Raw genomic sequence first — 15,645 nt, 5'->3', positions numbered from 1 at the left:
ATCAATGGTGTGGCCATCGCTGGGAGCGTCACAAACACTCTCAACTGACACAACTGTTTCTGTGGGGAATCGCTAAGTTGGAGCGAGAGAGGATTACCTCAGCTGTGGGGATTCTCAGAGCTCTTCAAACAAGCACATAGCAGTATCAAATCAAACGCATTTAGGATTTAATTCCATGAATAATTTGTGCAACACAACTTAAACAGAATCACTTAATGTCACAATAAAATGACAAAAAAATAAGTTAAAAGACTGAGCATTTCTATCTTACAATATGTTAAATTTATGTCAAAAAGTAGTATCTGAGTACTGTAAAACTTCAAATATAAGCCTAGTCACAATTAAAAGCCCAGTCCCTTTCACTAGCTGGGCGTGAGGACACATTTTGACAAATAAAGGCCTGTCTCAGTTAGAGGCTTAGTCTGGTTGCCATGCAGTTCATGTTTATAGAGGTTCTTTGGTTGTATAAAACCGGGTTGTTGGCGACCCGCCATGTTAAAATTAGTTGGCTGGTTAGATCACCTACAATATGTCTATATGTTTAAATGTTTGTCAGTATGGAGATGCTACACAACGATTCTCAACAATTCAATCATTCAGTTTATTTTACTGTCGCACGAGCACCCATTTCACCGGCATAATAAGCAAGAAAGAAGTAAAAAAAGAGATTAGTACATTTAAAAAATACAAATAAATAAAAAGAAAAAATATCCAGTGAACTAAATGCTTAATTATACATTTTAAATTATTTTACTGAATTATTATGATTTTTAAGAATTTAAGATCTTGCTTTTTTTTTAACTTTCTATTTTTTTCTTTTTTTGATTAAGTTTTTTGCTAATGCAAATGTTCAGGTAATTTTCTTGTTCTTGGGTCATTTCTTCTTTCGTTGCTCATTACCATCTTCCCACATTCACTGTGGCTTCGATTCTTGCTAAATTTTAAGCCCGCCCACTTCTTAGCAGACCAATCAAATGCAAAGACTAAAGACACTCTAATTTTGTTTCATGGTTACTTTGAATCATAAAGCAATGATGCTGATGATTGATGCTGATGACTTACTTACTTTTTTTTTGGGTAAAGTAGCTACATGTAATAGTGAGTCCCAGGATGACATGGACAGCAGGGTGCCATGAAGTCAAGGTGTTCGGTGGTTCAATATTTTCATACAAGTACATAAAATGTTTTTGGAGTGAAGTTGTTTTTTTGTTGTTTTCATATATGTATGTATATATATATATATATATATATATATATATATATATATATATATATATATATATATATATATATATATATATATATATATATATATATATATATATATATATATATATATATATATACATATATGTTAATTTTATGCACTTCCAGTTGTTTTAAATGTTCAAAGTGAAAATGCTCATAAAAAGGATGGAAAACACACATTTTACTAATTTAGATGTGCTGTATTCATGCTTTTAAAATAACCCTCTGATAAAAATGGCAGAGATTCAATGGGCAGCAGACTGTACATAAAATCTTACATAAACACTGTCAGCTACTGTACAGTGTTACTGGGAATGTGTGGCTGCAAGGCATCATCTGGAAAAATATTATTTCTAATTTCAAGATAAAAACTGACTTGAAGGATTTCATTCACTTACCAGATGCAACAACTGTGCTGGCCCACAGAGTGTTTTCAATACTCAGACTCTCGTGTATCTGTGGATCTGTGTCTTCCTAAAAGGGAAATAAAAAAGGAAAACATTGCTTCACAATTTGTGTATATTTAGTAAAGTACACAGTGTAGCAGAGCAGCTATGGTTCAAACTTTATTCTTTATATTGTCACTGTGTTGTCACTGTGTGTCCACGCAACTTTCTAACACTAAAGCCAATGAATTACAGGTTTAGTGGTAAACAATAAATGTCAAATTTGTTTCCTCACTGCTCCACAGCACGAAACGTAAAATCTGAATTATATTGCACATACTTCAGTAGGCCATCCAAATTTAATCAACAAATTAATTACAAACTACAAACAATTAATCTACTTTCAGTTCATTTTGTAAAGTTTGGAAAATCTTCTACTGTCTAAATGCTTTTAGACAGTAGAAGACAATTGATATATTTAAACAATAAATTCTCTTCAAAAATGAAAATTGGAGCTAAAACTGATCTTGACATTCACTTTCTGACTGCTTTTGACAATAAAAGAAAGATAGTAAAATATATTAAGCTGCTCTGTGCTTTCTTGGCTCACATTCACACATTTCTTTCAGTGACAGACTTGTTCTACCATAATTGTGGTGAGGTCTCAAAAAATATGGCAATGACTTCAATTTTCTGCAGAACTAGCTAGTTTTATGGGTTTCATTGAAATTCAAATAAATTCAGCTGCATATTTATACTGTGGTGGTGGTTTTGGTAGTTTTAAACTCTCTGAAAATCATTTTTGTAACACAAAACAGTACAATTTCATGGTTAAAGGATTTCTCTTGGCATTTTATTCTTTTGCCATTCTGAGACTTTTTTAGTGATGGACTTGTTTCACAGTATTTGTTGAGATGTCTCAAAAATAAAATAGCAATGTTTAATAATAGTTTCTGTACAACTAGCTAGCATTACACACAATACAGTAAAAACCCCACAGTTCTTTTTCCATTTAGTTCTTTGTTTTAGCCAAAACATTTAGTCAAGGAAAACAAAATTCCCCTGAAAAGAAAAATTTCAGCTCTATAGAACAAGAGAAACAAGCTCAGTTAAGCGTACAGCCTGACCAGAATGACCGGGCTCTGCTGTGCCATTAATTTTCACAAGCACCTGACACAGTTGTGCAGACTGTAGCAATACAGTGGTCCCTTTATCAATACTTTCACTAGATTTGGCATGGCGATAGAGGCTCCTTTTAAAAACAGTATAGAGAGTGCACGTAGATGAGATTTCAGTGATAAATAAGCCCCTGGAGAGCCTCTTGTTTCACCCTCCCCCCTCCGGTTTTACCTCTCTCTCTTAAATAAAGACGAAAGCTGAAAATGGCTTGAGTCAGGAGTGCAGAGTCAAGGCTCCAGTTTCAGCTCAAATTGCCTGCCTGATATGATAATTATGATACCTAAGCACCCACATCCTGTCAATCCACTCAAACATGGGAAGAGGTGCATGAAAAATAAATGGCAGGTTGCAGAGTGCTTGACCGCTCTGACATTGGCATCACACTACGGTGTTCATAACTGCAGAGGATCTCAATAAAACCACAGAAACAAAGCCACCATATCCGTCTCAAGGAGAGAAAAAAAAAGGAAAAAAGAAACCCTCATAAATAGGTAAGTTCATTTGCTGCGGATCTGTGGGAACCCATTTTTTTCCCATCCTGCTCAGACTAAAAGCACACGCTATGCAAAGGAAGGCCGCGGAGGATGAATGAGCGGAGGAAGTGCTCGCTCACTAAGCCTGGTGTGTGGCCAAGAGTGAAGACGGGCCACAAAGCCTCCCTTTGTACTGGAGCTCTCCTCTCTGTGGGGGCTGCGCTAATCTGCTATTAATAAAAAAAAAAAGGAAGAAAAAAAATCACTGAGCAACAAGCAAGACGGGATGGATGGAGCTGGAGCAGCGAGAACCTGCCTGTGATGTAAGAGGTGCGCCTGCTGGAGATAACAACGGGCCCGGATGGACACACAAGCTGACATTGTTGGCGCTTGTCAACACACTGCGGTGATACACATCTTCTCTGTCAATCCAGTTTGTATAGAGAAACTCTGCATGTGTTTAACAGGTTATAAATATGTCAGCAAGTTACTGTACCCTTGTGAAGTTCCCCTCGAAACTGTGGATGTCCAGCTGAGGCTTCTGGGCGTAGACGTAGGCGCTGATGGAGAAGAGATCCTGAGACATGAAAAAAAAACAAAGGCGATGAAGGTTCAGTAGTAATAAATTAATAGATTACCACAGTTAGTGATTATTTTACCACACAGGATGTTTTTTTTTCTTAAAAGGACAAAGTCACACTTTGACTGGGTGCTGTGTTTGATCTTTGCAATTTTTAGTCTGCTTTCATGTTTGCAGTCTGTACATTTATGCTCGTTCTAATGCTGTCATCTCCATCATCTTCATGTTATGAACTCTTTATTCTCTTAACAAAATCTGGTCCACAACTACACTGCAATTTTAGAGTGTATATCTCATACAACCCCCCTTTAAAAAACCTAAACTGTCCCAAAAAGAAACCAAACTTCAAAAGAAGACACAACTCTAAAAGTCCTCAATCATCTGTTTTTCTCAGTCAACCCAACAAGTAAGACTGCAGCCTTCAGCCTGTCAAGCACCTAACACCACCTTTTTTTTTACTCCAAGTGGAACCAAATTGATTGTAAATATTAAATTATTCAGGCCGGCAGGCAGGCAGGCAGCCTCTGCAGCAGCCATGCAAGCCTCAGTCATGCTCAGATAGTGTTCTCCTGGTGAGAACACGGGCAGAGCGGTTAAAGAGGAGCAGGGAAGATTATTTTACTGAACCCCCTATGGAGAGTAGTGTTGCTCCAGCATTTTACACGAGAAGGTTCAGACACTCAGCAGCTTCTTGATGCAGTGAGAGAGATCAATGCAGCTGCTGAACAAACCGGACTTATTTAGTGATTTAGAATAAAAACACTCAAGTAAGAATGCAGTCACTGCTCTGAAGATGTCGTTGGTTTTTTAACTTACATAACATTTACTTACTTAAAATCCAAGCAAAATCTGATTTGCTCAGATTTTTTGGAATTTTACAGCACGACAACTCTCACAAGCACCATGACATAAACAAATTCTGGAGGAAAGGACGTAAAAGTTTTACTAAAAACACTAATTTCCAAATTGCTCCTTAGTGGAAATCAAAATATGATCGCCTACATTCATGTAAATTTTATCATCCAGTTCATACAGCATGACCTGATTCATTATTAAGCAGGAACAGCAGACTCTGACAAATAATCTGAGGTAACACTACTGCATGTGTGTTCAATTTCTACCATTAGAGAAACTTATGAAATAGGAACTGATCGATATGTTGCATTGTATCTGCTTTTTGTAATGTCTGATGTGATTTGTAGCGTTTGCTGTACGGTTTTGTTGGTTAGTTAAATGATGTTTTGTTTTTTGTATTCATGTGAAACATTTGATGTACTGTAATACAAGACAAATTACAGAAGTTGTTTTGACAATTAGCAAAATCAAATAAAAAAAAAAACTAATCATTTGGCTTCATTGCATCAAGTTTCCCACCAGCGGCTGAACTGTTCAACTGTGCAAACACAGCCCCCCTTTTTCATTCCCTCAAAAACCCTCTTGAAAAAGTTGGTATTGTGATATTGCAGCATATCTAAACACCTGTTGATATCCAAGTCTTTCATAATATTTTAAAGTATGTGCGTTTTTCCTTCCTATGAGTCATGTGGGCTTTTCTTTTGGGCATTCATCTCTACACTAGCCCTGCAAACATTTGGTGGGCTGATTTGTGCACAAGTTATCCATAAAAATGCACACAGGTGATCATAAACAGACAGGAGGCCATATATTGTCCACTGCAATACAAACCTCAGTTAAAATGCGTATTCTGAATGCATTCTATGCATGTCCAAAGAATGCTCCAAAAAACATATTAATACCAACATATCCCGCATCTTTATAAAAAAAAAAAAAAAAGTTACCTTTGGAATAAATGCCTGGTTTGGAATATCCAAATACCTGAATTAAATTAAGAATATTTTCATATTCTGAGTAACATTGGAATATCAGTGTACATTCAAACATAGTAAGATTCAAATACTCAGAATAAATCCTTTCCAGATTGAGGGACAACATTATAACGAGGTTGAATCGTGTTTAAAGTTAAAGAACTCTTCCTGTCTTTGGGTCTCTAGTAACCCAATATGGATGCCACAGCTCAATCATCTAATGACTTGCTGAAACTTTAATTCTCTGATCACACTAAGTGGCAACAAAAAAACTCCATCAACTCAACTTAAATCTTAGGTGTTGAGTATCACCTCCAGTTAAAGGAAGCTGCTGTCAGGTTCAGACTGCTGCTGCTGTCCGTCATCAGTGATTAGGTTTCCATCACAGCCAGACAGCTTCATTTGATGAGCAATGCTTTTAGTGAACGCGCATTCACAATTGGTTTGTCTGTTACCAGAGAGTCACCACATGGTAATGTATCCATACCCCGACTGCCGGCAGTCGCTGTGTGCAGCCAACGGCAACCTTCAGTTTCCAGTCTGTTTCTCCGTCCAGCTGGTCTGTTCGGATGAAACAGGAACCTGAAAGAGGGACATAAATGCTTCAAGACTGTTGTGTCTGTTACGAGGTTGGTGACAACTTTGGCCACAAGAATCAGTTAAAGAATAAAGACAAATGCTACAAACAAAGCATAACAGTAGCACAAGTAGACTGAATTTAGTGAGCTGGCTTGGTAATGTTAGTTACAAAGCAATATCTATCAAAGTTTGCCCTCATTAGCCACTATAAGTAACTCCAGACCAAGTGAGTTATTAAAAAGTCAATCACCACAGACCCCCACATTAAAATGTAAGACTTTACAGCAGAATTCAACATGTTTAAAGCCTGGTACAAAAAAATGGTTTTGCTCTCAAATGTTATTGCCTCAATAAGAAAACTGTACTGGGGTTAAATTTATATATAGCTCACCAATTTAAATTAAAAAAAGTTATATAAGTAAAATAAAGCCATACATTATTAAGGGAGGCCACATTGTGTGACACGCTGTCTCTGCAAGGCATCGCTACAGTCTATAGCCTGTTTTACAGTGCCTGTTCAATGCAGGAGTGTCATGCTATTATGCCACCTACTTGTTGACTATTAAGGTACGATTGCCGAATGGGGATAAAATTGTCTTTCCTTTAAGCCTGGCAGCAGAGGTTAAAACAGTGCCAAATCAACATCTGTACAAAAAGGACAGCTAGCAGGAAAGCGTCATGGATGTGTGTGACTTTTTGACATGTTATGTGTAGGAGCTGCAGTCAGAGATTTAAAAAGCAGCTGGTAGCAGTTAGCAGCTAACTCAAAGAAGTCCGCAAACTGGAAAAAAAAAGAGGTCCAGGAGCCGACTGTCCTCTGCTCTGAACAGATAAATCAATGCTGTTACCATGTTATGCTGTTTTTTTTTTAAGAAAGCGTAGCCCAATGCATATGTAATGTTTAATCTCACATTTGACACAGACGCTGCTGTGCTACATATTATGTCTATCACTCCTGTTTTACTTCCGCAATGCCAGCATGCTGTCTAAAATCACACTGCAGTGGCATTATCCCGGCATAGTTTGGTTCGATATAAAAAGCAGAGCTGACATAAGGAAAGGTCTTTGCGCAGCCTTATCGCAGGACCTCTGTGTAAGAAGTGCTAATGAGTCAGATCACCCATCACTCCTCTCATCTCCATCCACTCATCTAAATATGTTTACTTCTGGCTCAAAAAAACAAAAATCAAGATGGCAGTTGGCTAAAAGGCCAAACTCTAGGCTTCAAAACCGGAGTCCACAGACCAGCGGGTGATGTCACAGTGGCTATAGCAATTTTTTATACAGTCTATGATCTGTAGCAGCAAAATCTGTGAGTGGATTGAATTGATAAAAAGTGCATTTTACAGCCTGTGAATTCAATGTAAGACAAACATCATGTTATTGCATCTTTTAAAAATTGCATAGTCTCATTTTAAATCAAAGATGAGGGTTTTCTTTTATAGATATATCATTATTACATATAGAAAATGTATGATTTTTATGATTTTATGCATGTTTCAATAAAACTGAGCACTTCGCATTCTTGCAAACTTCTTGTAAAGGAAGTTTTGAAGGTTGTTCAGCCAACAAACATAAGACTGTTTTGATGAATCAGTTTAAGTTTGTGTTGCTGAACAGGTTAAAAAAAAAGCTTAAAGCTTAATTTTCACACATCTTTGCGGGACATTGTATATTATATATTAAAACACATTTTGCTGGTAAAAATGACGTTACTGTAATAAACCCTATGTAAATTGCCAACAGCACAGCGCATTAAAGCCTGTAGCAGAACCCAGAGCTTCCTTGGCTGTTGTGGACACGCTGTGGTCCGATAAACGTTGAGCAGTCGTGACCTGTATTGATCTGAGGTAATATTACATATGAAACTGATGGATGGGAGCAACTATTTGACAGAGAGGGCAAAGGGCGGCCATAAACCATCCCTGGAGGAATAACTATGATGGAAAACATTAACACGAGGATGATTCATGTTTTCCTTCTACTGTAATGACACTTCAGCTCCTCACATAGCATCGGTGAGATCAGTGAGATCAGTGAGATCAGTGAGTGTGCATGAGTGTGTGTGTGTGTGCGTGTGTGTGAGAGAAAGACAAAGTATAAGAGACGGCATGTGTGAAAGATAAGGGTGTGTTTATGTATGTGTGTATATGAGGCATAAAGACATCAACAATTCCCTGCCAAGCATATTGGCATATCAGAGATTGATGGAAATGATGTCCTCAGAACATTTCCTCCCAATGCCCCGTAGAAAAGAGCTGGGATCTGACGCAGCTCATTGATTAATTGGAATTTGCATCATCAGTCACCAGAAGAATGTGACATAAATCATATGAATCACAGGCTGCCTCGGAGAGATGATGTCAAAGGACTGGAAGTGTGGGAAAAAACTCACATTTCTCACCCAAATGATCTTGACACAGTTGGTTCAAGAGCCACAGGGCACACAAAGTTCAACTGTAAGCTACTGTGTCTGTTTAGCATTACTAGATCATTGATTGCAATGATTTACTTATGTTTATCCAAATATTTATATTTGTATTTGTATACTTATAATATTTATTTTCCAGGAGGAGTTTTGCTGGTCGTGATTACGTCTTTTCAGCGCTGTTCCGCATCACACTGACACAGTTTGCCTGCTCACCGTTTTTCTCTGACGTTCTCAGGAAAATCATGTCTGCAGGAATCCTTTGGTTCTACAAAAGAAAGAAAATGGCAGTGTGTTACTGAGCACTGTCGAAAAAGCCCTTTGAATCTTCCTGAATAATTAAACAAGGTCAATACCTTGACCAGAGGGTGAAGGAGAAACCATTTTTAAAGTCTGTCTAACACGGTAATGGAAATTTAACTTGTCCACTTTCTAACAGCAGCTACATTTCATGTCAGCTGAGCTGAAACCAAAGATCACGTTTTAACAAGTGAGTGGGCGTTTTAAAGTATCAAAAGTGCATTGTCCATTTCCAAGACACAGTAAAGAAAAACTCTGATGTACGTGGTCTTTTTTCAAATCCAAGTTATTCTGTCTTGTTTAAAGTGGCTGATCATTCAAAATACCTGTAAAATGTGGCTTTTCATAATTTGGAAGAGGGGAGACTGTAGTGATGCACAAAATTAATGACTTGCACCAAGACTAGAGTAAAAATATTAAACATGAGGGGATATGAAATGATCCTTGCCAAAATAACTGTGATTCACTGTATTACTCTGTTAATCATCATCAAAATATGCTTAAAACTCTTAAAATGGCACTAAAACATATTGGAATCACTTTACATTATATCCTGTTTGGAAACAAATACTTTTATTGCATCATAAATAGGACACATCTTTCAGTGAACATCTCTTTACATGAAAAACCTAAAATCTTAAAAAGCCTGGCTTTTTAACTACATGAAACAGCATCATATCTTTGGATATAAAGTGTTTTTGACAGTGAGTTTGGAGCCTCTTTTCTTTCAGAATCACTTTTATTTTTGTGTGCATAGCAGTCTCTTTGGGTTCTGCTGTACATATTATAAATGACCGATGATAAAAATTCACCACATTCAACTTATTTTTTTATTTACAGTCTTTGAAAAAACTTGTATATTGTCCCACACCTAAAAATGATGCTGTTAACTTTCACAAAAATGAAAAAACTAAATTAACTCAAACCTGAGAAGCTTATGAAGAAATGAGCAGAAATTCTGTATGGCACCCTTCAACTTTTTTGTAATGAGTAACTCATATTAAAATTAAGTATTGTACACAAAATTTACCTTATCAACGATTATCAGGTCCCCAACTTGTATGTCTGAACTCTTTACTTGAATTTTACCTACAGTGAGGAGAAAGACAGGTTAAATGAAAAGAAACATGAAAGAAAACCGTCAGCAATCCCAAAGTAACTTCACATTAAAATTAAATGCTTCATTTCTAAGATATGCTGTAATTTTTAAATAACTATATGAAATAAAATGCAGATATTGATTTCTGGCACTTGAAAATGACGCTGACTCCTAAAACCACAGTCCACTTTTTGCTATGGCTTTCCTCTCTCTCTCTCACTTTCTAACAGATTGATTACCTCCAGCATGATAATTTAACACCCTTCTGTTTTCATCTCTGGTCAGAGGCATAGACAAAAACAACGGCACATAGGGTCACTCTCTATTATATTGCCTCAATATCCGCTGCGACCCTTCTTCATCTGCGCTCACGAGCACACACAACCAGCACACAGAGAGTGTGAGAGCCACGGTCACAGATACCTCACAGGGGGATTTTACCGCACATTCAACACAGGGACAGATCTTAGATCATACGGTCTTGAGAAACTGAGAGAAAAAAAAATCAATGCAATTACAGCGAGAAGAATGACTTCTGTTACAAGTGTAGATCCAGTGGAGTGCCGTCTCTTAATTGCACTGGGAGAGCTTGACTATACGCTGGAATATCAATTATCATAATGTCAGCAAACAGTTACAGGCATGAGGAGGAGTGCGGATAGATTTCTCTCGTTCCTGTCACTGACCTCGCACTGTTAGCTTGCTGTAGAGTTGAGAGTTCATCTCTTTGTCCCGCTGGAACCGTCGCACTTCGTCCACAGCCTCTCGCACCATCGTTACAGCTAAAACAAAACCCTGAGTGACAGAAGAATTCACATTAATCACAACGTGATCATTTAAGAAAGCTTAATTAATACCAGAATACATTAAGATAATATATAAAACTGACTTTTCCACACAAGTGAGGTATATGTCTCACTTTATTAGCACTTAATAAAATTGAAAAGTCTTAAACTTCATGGAAACTCTGTGAATTATTGAAAAATATGAATTGAGTTTATTCTCAAATGAGGTCACCAAAACACCAACTATTTTCCTTCACCTCTATCTCTTAAAACAGCTGTAAATAGCTTGATTATTAGTACAACACAAAGCCAGACATTGTACATATAATTTTAACCATCTGCATGGAATAAAAGATTATCTATGTGTGTTAAAATATTGGTGATCTATTGTCTTTAGGCCTGCAACTAATAATTATTTTCACTGTCAATTAATCTGCTGATTATTTTCTATATTAATCAATTAGTTCTTTCATGTATAAAATGTCAGATAATATTAAAAAAAAATGTTGTAGGTGTTTTCCAAAGCCCAAGATGATGTCCACAAATGTCTTGTTTTGTCTACAGCCCAAACATATTAAATATACTGTCATAAAGGAGCAAAGCAACCAGAAAATATTTACTTAAGAAACTAGAATCAGAGAATTTGAAATTTTTTATTACTCTGACTGATTAATCCATTATCAAATTAGATGGCATTTATTCAAATAGTTGATGACTAGTAGATAAACCGATTAATTGTTGCAGCTCAATCTATGACAGCACGTGGAAGACAAGTATGTTTTCCCCAGGCCAGCGTAGTCTTAATTCTTTCCAGTGGGAGGGCCACATATTTTCTCTATGCTACAGTGTAACAAGGCACTGAGTGTCTTTTCTAGGCTGATCAATTCATGTTTGGTGTTTTATTTCTGGTCACAGAGTCAAAAAATGTTCACTTTTGGGTAAAATGCTGTGCTCATCATTTCTTTTTTAATCCAATGACAGCGCAGGAGAGGCAAGACAAACAGCCTCCCACAAAGACCAACTGTCACATCTTACAAGAGCTGAACAATGTAAATATACTGTAGGCTGTGTACTAATATACGTTTCCTCACGTTCAAAATTTCATGAACCCACATAGACTAGTACTCAGCATTTGAGGGGGATCAATAGGGGTTAATAATAAACATTAAATTGGATTTTGTTTAAATGTTTTTAATGGGACATTGTATATTTAAGTACATGGAATTTCTTGTTTTGTTTTTGTTTTTTAAAGTGGTATCGAACTGGGAATTGAGACTCAAGGAATTTCACTAGTTTTGGCATTGACTACTAAATTTAAGGTATAATGGTATGCCTTATGGTACCTTCCTGTATTACTTCAAGGAAAAAGTACCCTTTTAACATATGGAATACTGAGTTGGAGGCTTGTGGGGGTTAAGGATAATTGGGACAAGATTGCACACAGTGTTTCTACATCATAGATCTGCTCTGTTGTAACATATTATTTGTTCAATCTACAATTTCCCATATATATTTCCTACACTTGTATAAAAAGTATAAATAAAAATAAATCAATTAGGGTGTAAAAAGTGAAAAGCATTTACCAGAGGTGCCCAGTATGTGTACAAATATCCGATTTTCAGCGACGGCACAAACTGGGAACAGGCCACCACAAGAAAGTAGAGATTGAGGAAGAACTTGAACTGCTGGTAGAGAACCTGAGAGGGTAGTAGAAGACAGGGATTCAGCGAGGTGAGCGAACATGTCATCAAGGTGAGTCAAAGACGACGACAGCTGCCAAAAAAAGACAAAGAGGATGCGGCAACAACAAGGCAGGCGGGATGGGTTACTGTACATGTTCCAAGGTGGAATAAGATACATGTTAATGCTGTTAACTTTACATTAACCGAATGGAAACTCTGACACTTTGAGAACTTCTGTTTCAAATGGCACTCAGGGTACGGATTTCATGTCGGTTAAAACAATCACAAGACAAACAGGACTGATAACAGCAATAATGAATGAAGAGGGAAAACAGGCCAACTTTCTTAAATCACACAACCCAAACTGCCACCTGTGACTTACCGAGGGCTCTTTGCTAATGGGCTATCCATCAACAGGGATCCCTTAGTATTCCATTCATCTAAGGTCAAATTTTGAATAATGTTTGCAATAATGAGAGTCTTGCGTCTCGTCACAGATTATCAGAGACAATGGGATCAATGGACGGTGCTCGACAGTTAATGAACCCCCTGACCTTTAGGGAAAAATGCACACTGCTAAACTCAATTTGTGTGTATTTAATAATTCAACGTGGAGGGAGAAAAACAGAGCTGTTTTGTTCGCCATCGATGAGAATATCTGCGTCTCCAACAGACAGTTGACATTTTATGGCCCGGGCCAAGACGGCCCTCTTAATCATGGAACCATTTGGTTTTTAATAAGTAAGTCTGATGGATCTCTAATGTCCCCTACAGTGTAAACCCTTAACCTAATGACAGAACATTTAACAATTAGACCCTGAGCATGCTGCTGTGCTTTACATACTGTTAATCTGGGAAAAGATCTGCATCTTTAAACTGAAAGGAGGGACAACCACTGCAGGGACTATAAAAGTAAATTACAGCGGGAACATTGACTCAAAAGAAGCCATAACTTGTGTGTTTGGAGCAAAGATCAGAATATGAAATGTGAATCGTGTTACATAAGGAGAGAAAGTTCACACAAGCTGCAGGACTCTGCTGTCCAACTCACCCCAGGCACAAAGGTGAAGATGTTGTACTTCTGGTTTTTGATGGCATTTTTGGGGTATTTCTCTTCACATTTCTCTGGGCAGCCGAGCCAAACTGTCCTGGCTTTCAGCTCCTTCTTCCTCCGACATATATGGGCCAGGCAGTCACAGCAGCTGAGGGGGAAGACACTGATATGATCCAGTGTAAACACCAACTACAGGCTATTTAGGCCACATTCACACTAACAGATTTTCATTTTAAAACTGGGTTTTAAAATAAAAACAATCTTCATACATACAAGTGTTTCAGCAATGTTTTTGCATTTCAGAATCCATCTGCGTCTGTACTAATACGCCTACCAAATACATATCCCATGGCCATTCACACATACTGGGCATATGCATACTGGTGTAAATAAGGAGCAGATTGTCTACCCTACAGTTGGTTGTTTAGTTACAGAAAATACTTAAAGTAAGACCAGAGATGTCTTTGCTTGGACGGACAACAAGGTGGAAGTGTTACTGAAAGTAACCCATGAGTATAAGGCGATGAAGGCAGCAGAAAACAGATCAAACAGAGGAGTTGTTGCAAAGCAAATATGACACATTTGAATGTATGTGGAGTATTATACATTGGCGGAGATTAATTCGATTGACGATAGGAAAATTATTGGCATGGACCTAAAGCAATAAAATAAGTGCTTGGTTAAAATTATCATGAAAAAAAAGAAGACAGATGCAAGTCCAGTCCTTTTCAATTTCTTTTCTAGAAAAAAACATATGCCACGATTCTTGACCTCTGATTGTAAGGTCACGATTTGATTAAATTTTTTATTTAAACATTTTTTGCACTGTAGGCAGCGCCAGTGTTGAGATTATGGAGTCTTGATGCTAAAAGATAAACAGATAAGAGTTTTTATGCCATGACAACTGTCATTTACATTTTTAAATTCTTCTTAGAAAGATAGGCTACATGGTATCAAGTGTGATTGCTACCATGTATTTTGGGATGTACCACACTAAGGCCATATTTTTAAATATAGTAACTTATTTTACCAGTCAACTGGAACAGAAACAGAAACGTTTTGATGATGGAAACTGAAAGCTCATTAAGACTGACTTTCGGTTTAGAGTCAGATTTGTGACACCCCCCCAAAAAATACCCAGATTTTTTTAATACTAAGGGGGAAATGGCTCAAAACTGCATTTAACCTAGATTTTGTGTGCACAGATTACAAAGCTGTTTTACTCCTTCGACAGACTTTTCATCAGTAAACTGAGTCATCTTACTGGGAGGACAGCTCAGAATATGCTTCTGGCTTCTGGATAGTTAAAAGAAAGACATTTAAAATGAGGAGAAAACCCAGAGAGCAGGTGATTATCTAGCACATCAGCCAGAGTCAACTGAACATAACAAAAAGAATGATATGGCAGCTAATTATATTTTCATAATCATAACCTAGATTTTTTCATTAGTGTTTTTTCAGGTGCCACCGTTAATTAGATCTTCAAGGCTTCTTTTGACACCATTTCACAAAGAAGTTCTTTTCTTACAGTGCTTTAAATGATCTGAAAAGGAGGAAGAATCCTCGCTGATGCTGTGTTAGTGAGGCACTTTTAGAGCTGAATGTGCTGTAAACCCGCATAAAAGGCCAAGCATACTGTATGGCAGAACATGCTACACATTTGTCCTTGTTCATTCTTCCTCATGTTGACTCTTTCTAACGTGCAAAAACTGCTATTTCCTATGTACCGATGTTATTATTGTGATATTATCAAAGTTCTAAGAAGAGATTAGAGAGAGGAGATGGATGGTAGATTGACGTTTACTTTTTGAAAAGTATTTGACTTTCTATCAACCTGCTAATGACTACATTGGGGCTTATCTAGCATATCTGATATCAAATGCAAACAGAGGTGTAGCGTGGAGGTAAATTACAATGAGAGCAGCTCGATGTGAGCATGACCTAAACTGGCACCTAGGGGGGAACGAGGGGCGAGTGTCAGTGTATACCGTCATGCTGATCGACTTGGCTTTTCCACTTTTTAAGC

At 37.3% G+C, this 15,645-nt stretch overlaps 1 protein-coding gene across 3 annotated transcripts in view; it reads right to left on the bottom strand.

Moving 5' to 3' along the window:
- atp9b (ATPase phospholipid transporting 9B) overlaps nucleotides 1–15,645 on the bottom strand; it is a 53,636-nt gene that overhangs the window by 29,819 nt on the left and 8,172 nt on the right. For all 3 annotated transcript variants that reach the window (XM_088090083.1, XM_042506389.2, XM_088090084.1), the window contains exons 3-10: nucleotides 13,617–13,767; nucleotides 12,467–12,580; nucleotides 10,785–10,893; nucleotides 10,030–10,088; nucleotides 8,916–8,967; nucleotides 6,180–6,274; nucleotides 3,783–3,863; nucleotides 1,647–1,722 (exon numbers count right to left, since the gene is read on the bottom strand). In XM_088090083.1, coding sequence (XP_087946209.1) covers nucleotides 1,647–1,722; nucleotides 3,783–3,863; nucleotides 6,180–6,274; nucleotides 8,916–8,967; nucleotides 10,030–10,088; nucleotides 10,785–10,893; nucleotides 12,467–12,580; nucleotides 13,617–13,767 — 737 coding nt within the window. The remainder of the gene's footprint in view (nucleotides 1–1,646; nucleotides 1,723–3,782; nucleotides 3,864–6,179; nucleotides 6,275–8,915; nucleotides 8,968–10,029; nucleotides 10,089–10,784; nucleotides 10,894–12,466; nucleotides 12,581–13,616; nucleotides 13,768–15,645) is intronic.

This window comes from Plectropomus leopardus, chromosome 17 (genome assembly GCF_026936395.1).
Source record: "Plectropomus leopardus strain MGB_pleo_1.0 chromosome 17, ASM2693639v1, whole genome shotgun sequence".
In the NCBI taxonomy this organism is placed as follows: Eukaryota; Metazoa; Chordata; class Actinopteri; order Perciformes; family Serranidae; genus Plectropomus; species Plectropomus leopardus.
This window is presented reverse-complemented; position numbering and strand designations above follow the sequence as displayed.